The 5,000-nt window shown below is 40.4% G+C and overlaps 1 protein-coding gene across 3 annotated transcripts in view; it reads left to right on the forward strand.

The window, feature by feature from the left end:
• The window catches only part of LOC115230153, a 29,086-nt gene that overhangs the window by 6,619 nt on the left and 17,467 nt on the right, over positions 1–5,000 (forward strand). For 2 of the 3 annotated variants that reach the window (XM_029800366.2, XM_036499522.1), the window contains exon 3: positions 2,367–2,712. In XM_029800366.2, coding sequence (XP_029656226.1) covers positions 2,367–2,545 — 179 coding nt within the window. In that variant the 3' untranslated portion in view covers positions 2,546–2,712. Of the gene's footprint in view, positions 1–2,366; positions 2,713–5,000 lie in introns of those variants that run through there. The other variant, XR_004997440.1, reaches the window with a different exon arrangement.

The raw sequence follows: 5,000 nt of genomic DNA on the forward strand, positions 1-5,000 counted from the left end.
TTCACCATCTCGTCTGGCAGCTTATTCCACGGAGTCGCAACCCGGACGGAGAAAGCTCCTCTCCTTCGATTGAGATGAAATCGTCGCAGGTAGAGCTTTTCGGAATGACCCCGCAGCCTACGCTCTGGAGCAGGAGTGAAGAACAGCTCTTTCGAGAGGTTACACTTTCCACTTATGATGTTGTGGGCGAGAATGAGATCACCACGGCGGCGGCGTTTTTCAAGAGAATAAAGGTCGAGCGTCCTCAGCCATTCTTCGTAGGACAAGCGGGTAGCCAGCATTTGATTTTTTTGATTCATATCCAGCCAAAACTGGCCAGATCTGGTCTCTCACACCAACCCTACAATGTCATTTTAAAAATTAACAGCTACCTCATCAAAATCTCAAAGCTACAAGATAATGCATGATTAGTTCAAAACAAAGTGGATGAAAAAGCATTAATTTTGGTAGAATAATGCGAACACTAAAAGGTTAATGGGTTGGATGGGTGCTGATGAAGGAGCAAAAACCCCTGAATTATGGCATATACACCCCTTATCCATTTTTCATCTTTGATCTCATTGTTTGTTTATATCTGATGTCTTGTATACGAAATGTTATAGCAAAAATGGTGGTGCCCCAGCATGGCCACAGCTCGTGAGCTGAAACTAGATAAAAAATTTTTTAAATAAAATAAAATAAACAATGGCTATAATTTCTATAGAATATCTGAAGAAATAACCTTAACAAAATAATGTTAAAAGCACTGCTATCACAGAAGTACAGGCTGTTGACTTATAAAGACATTTAATATAATTTATAGTATAGTATAGTATAGTATAGTATGGTTGTGAAGGTGCATGGCTCAGTGGTTAGAGCTTGCAATCATGAGGTTGTAAGTTTGAATCCCAGACCAGACTGCGTGTTGTGTTCTTGAGCAAGACTCTTTATTTCATGTTGCTCCAGTTAACTCAACTGTAGAAATGATTTGCGATGTCACAGGTGCCAAGCTGTATTGGCCCCTTTGCCTTTCCCTTGGGTAACATCAGTGGCGTGAAGAGGGGAGGCCGGTATGCATGGGCAACTGCTGGTCTTCTATAAACAAACTTGCCCGGACTTGTGCCTTGGAGGGGAACTTTCTAGGTGCAATCCCATGGTCAGTGCTGTGACCAAAAGGGGTCTCAGTATGGTTGCATAGCTAAATGCCATCTACCCACCATTCATTAATATATCTCTATGATCCCATAAAAAGTATATTCCAAGCTGTATCCAACGTTGATGAAGGGATGCTCCAACGCATCCTTAAAAATGTTTTAGCCCGAAGGCCGTGGCCATGCTGAGGCAACACCGCCGCATATGAATAGAAATTGAGCATCGTCCAGATGTCTTGCATGCAACCAACGGGGCCCAGCTGGAAGGGTTCTGATATTTCTAAAAAACCATTATTCATTTATCTTTAATCTTTTATCATTTAGCTTTCACTTGTTTCAGTCATTGCACTGCGGCCATGCTGGGGCATCGCCCTCAAGAATTTTTAGTTGAATAAATTGCCCCCACTCTCCAGTACTTCTTTTTAAAAAAAAACTTGGTATTTATTCTATCTATAGGCGCAGGAGTGGCTGTGTGGTAAGTAGCTTGTTTACCAACCACATGGTTCCAGGTTCAGTCCCACTGCGTGGCACCTTGGGCAAGTGTCTTCTGCTATAACCCCGGGCTGACCAATGCCTTGTGAGTGGATTTGGTAGACAGAAACTGAAAGAAGCCTGTCGTATATATGTATATATATATATATATAGGCGCAGGAGTGGCTGTGTGGTAAGTAGCTTGCTCACCAACCACATGGTTCCGGGTTCAGTCCCACTGCGTGGCACCTTGGGCAAGTGTCTTCTACTATAGCCTCAGGCCGACCAAAGCCTTGTGAGTTGATTTGGTAGATGGAAACTGAAAGAAGCCCGTCGTATATATGTATATATATATATATGCGTGTGTGTGTTTATGTGTCTGTGTTTGTCCCTCTAGCATTGCTTGACAACCGATGCTGGTGTGTTTACGTCCCCGTCACTTAGCGGTTTGGCAAAAGAGGCCGATAGAATAAGTACTGGGCTTACAAAAGAATAAGTCCTGGGGTCGAGTTGCTCGATTAAAGGCGGTGCTCCAGCATGGCCGCAGTCAAATGACTGAAACAAGTAAAAGAGTAAAGAGTAAAGAGAGTCTCTTTTGCCGAACTGCTAAGTCACAGCGTATTAACCACACTGATGCTGGTGGTCAAACTGAGGCAGAAGACTAACACGCACACACACACACACACACACACACACACACACTTCTGTTAAATTTTTTTTTTTCATTTTTAAAAAATTTTATTCTTATTTCCGAATTCTTTTCAGATGCCTCAATCCATTGTTCCGACTCGATTGCCTGGAGACCAATCGCAGACCGCGCTTCTCATTGTGAATATTACTATGTCTGTCATTTTGGTCAGCTGTTACACGTTCCGTGCACACCCCCGCTCATCTTCAATGCCGTATACAACATCTGTGATAAGAAAGAAAACACAGTGTGTTGAACGACCTCAACGATGCTTAGACTCACACCTTCAGAGAAACTCTTTATCTTTCCCTATATATATATATACTAGCAGTATCGCCCGGCGTTGCTCGGGTTTGTAAGGGAAATAACTATATAAGCATTTTTAGTGATGTAAAGTATAATAGCCATCTCAATATGGCTAACCACAAAGGGGGGTGTTACTGTAGCTTTTTATGTTCTGAGATTTAATAATAAATTTTTAGAGAGTTACTTCCCTCATATATATGCCAAAAATGCATTAAAAATGGGAAAAATTGATGGTAAATTTTTTTTTTAAATCGTAGACTCATCGTAGACGCGCGCTAATACCCAGAAGGGCTCGATATGAATCACGACTATAAGATACCCGGTTTTGGTTAAACTGCACCGCAAAATGTGGGAGTAGTTAGGAATCTAAATCGTAGGAGACAGACACACACAACCTCTCTTTTATATATAAAGATGTATATATTCCCGGTCTGGGAATTGAAACCGTGATCCTCCGACCGTGAGTTCACTGCCCTAACCACTGGGCCCATTGCGCCTCCACAATAATAATAATAATAATAATAACAACAACAACGACAACAATTACACGAATATTCGTTATTTTCCTTTTATTATTTGTATGATATTTATTCAGTGGTCATATGTGGAGTGTGACCCCTTTTAATTACAGAAAATAAAAGTCCTATATATATATTCCCGGTCTGGAATTGAAACCGCGATCCTCCGACCGTGAGTCCACTGCCCTAACCACTGGGCCATTGCGCCTCCACAATAATAATAATAATAATAATAATAATAATAATAATAATAATAATAATAATAATAATAATAATAATAATAATAACAACAATTACACGAATATTTGTTATTTTCCTTTTATTATTTGTATGATATTTATTCAGTGGTCCCATGTGGAGAGTGACCCCTTTTAATTGCAGAAAATAAAAGTATCTATTCTAAATCTATGAGGATCATGCTATATCCTAAGGACATCGACAATAACAATAATCCTTTCTACTAAAGGCACAGTGCCTGAAATTTTGGTGGGCGAGGGGTAGTCGATTGCATTGAGCCCCAGTGCTTAACTGGTACTTATTCAATCGACCCCTAAAGAAGGAAAGGCAAAGTTGACCTCGACAGAACTTGAACTCAGAACATGACAACAAACAAAATACTGCTGAGCATTTCACCTCGCATGCTAACGATTCTGCCAGCTCATCACCTTCATAATAATAATAATGATAATAATAATAATGATAATAATAATTATAACCAGCAGAGCATCACACCAAATCACAGCACATACCCAAGGCACACAGAGCTGCGATCGGTAGTGAAGTGAAAGCACGCTATAAAAATAAAACTACTGAATAATAATAATAATTATAAATGCCCTGATGCAGTACCAGGCAGTGGCTCCCATGGCTTCTGATCTTAACTGATTGGAAGTGTTATCATGTACATTGTTTTGTCTTGGTATAAAAGATGGACTACAGCAAATATTCTGCTCAATACCACAGATTTGCTAATGCCCTGTTGCAGTACCAGGCAGTGGCTCTCATGGCTTCTGGTCTTAACTGATTAGAAGTGTTATCATGTACATTGTTTTGTCTTGGTATAAAAGATGGACTACAGCAAATATTCTGCTCAATACCACAGATTTGCTAATGCCCTGATGCAGTTACCAGGCAGTGGCTCTCATGGCTTCTGATCTTAACTGATTGGAAGTGCTATCATGTACATTGTTTTGTCTTGGTATAAAAGATGGACTACAGCAAATATTCTGCTCAATACCACAGATTTGCTAATGCCCTGATGCAGTTCCAGGCAGTGGCTCTCATGGCTTCTGATCTTAACTGATTGGAAGTGCTATCATGTACATTGTTTTGTCTTGGTATAAAAGATGGACTACAGCAAATATTCTGCTCAATACCACAGATTTGCTAATGCCCTGATGCAGTTCCAGGCAGTGGCTCTCATGGCTTCTGATCTTAACTGATTGGAAGTGCTATCATGTACATTGTTTTGTCTTGGTATAAAAGATGGGCTACAGCAAATATTCTGCTCAATACCACAGATTTGCTAATGCCCTGATGCAGTACCAGACAGTGGCTCTCATGGCTTCTGATCTTAACTGATTGGAAGTGTTATCATGTACATTGTTTTGTCTTGGTATAAAAGATGGGCTACAGTAAATATTCTGCTCAATACCACAGATTTGCTAATGCCCTGATGCAGTACCAGACAGTGGCTCTCATGGCTTCTGATCTTAACTGATTGGAAGTGTTTTCATGTACATTGTTTTGTCTTGGTATAAAAGATGGGCTACAGCAAATATTCTGCTCAATACCACAGATTTGCTTGTCAATTGTTTGACCTTAATCAGTTGAGCATGTCCCTTAGTGGCTGACGATATGTGCATCTCTGATCACGAGCAGAAATAG

The sequence above is a fragment of the Octopus sinensis genome, unplaced genomic scaffold, assembly GCF_006345805.1.
Source record: "Octopus sinensis unplaced genomic scaffold, ASM634580v1 Contig14619, whole genome shotgun sequence".
In the NCBI taxonomy this organism is placed as follows: domain Eukaryota; kingdom Metazoa; phylum Mollusca; class Cephalopoda; order Octopoda; family Octopodidae; genus Octopus; species Octopus sinensis.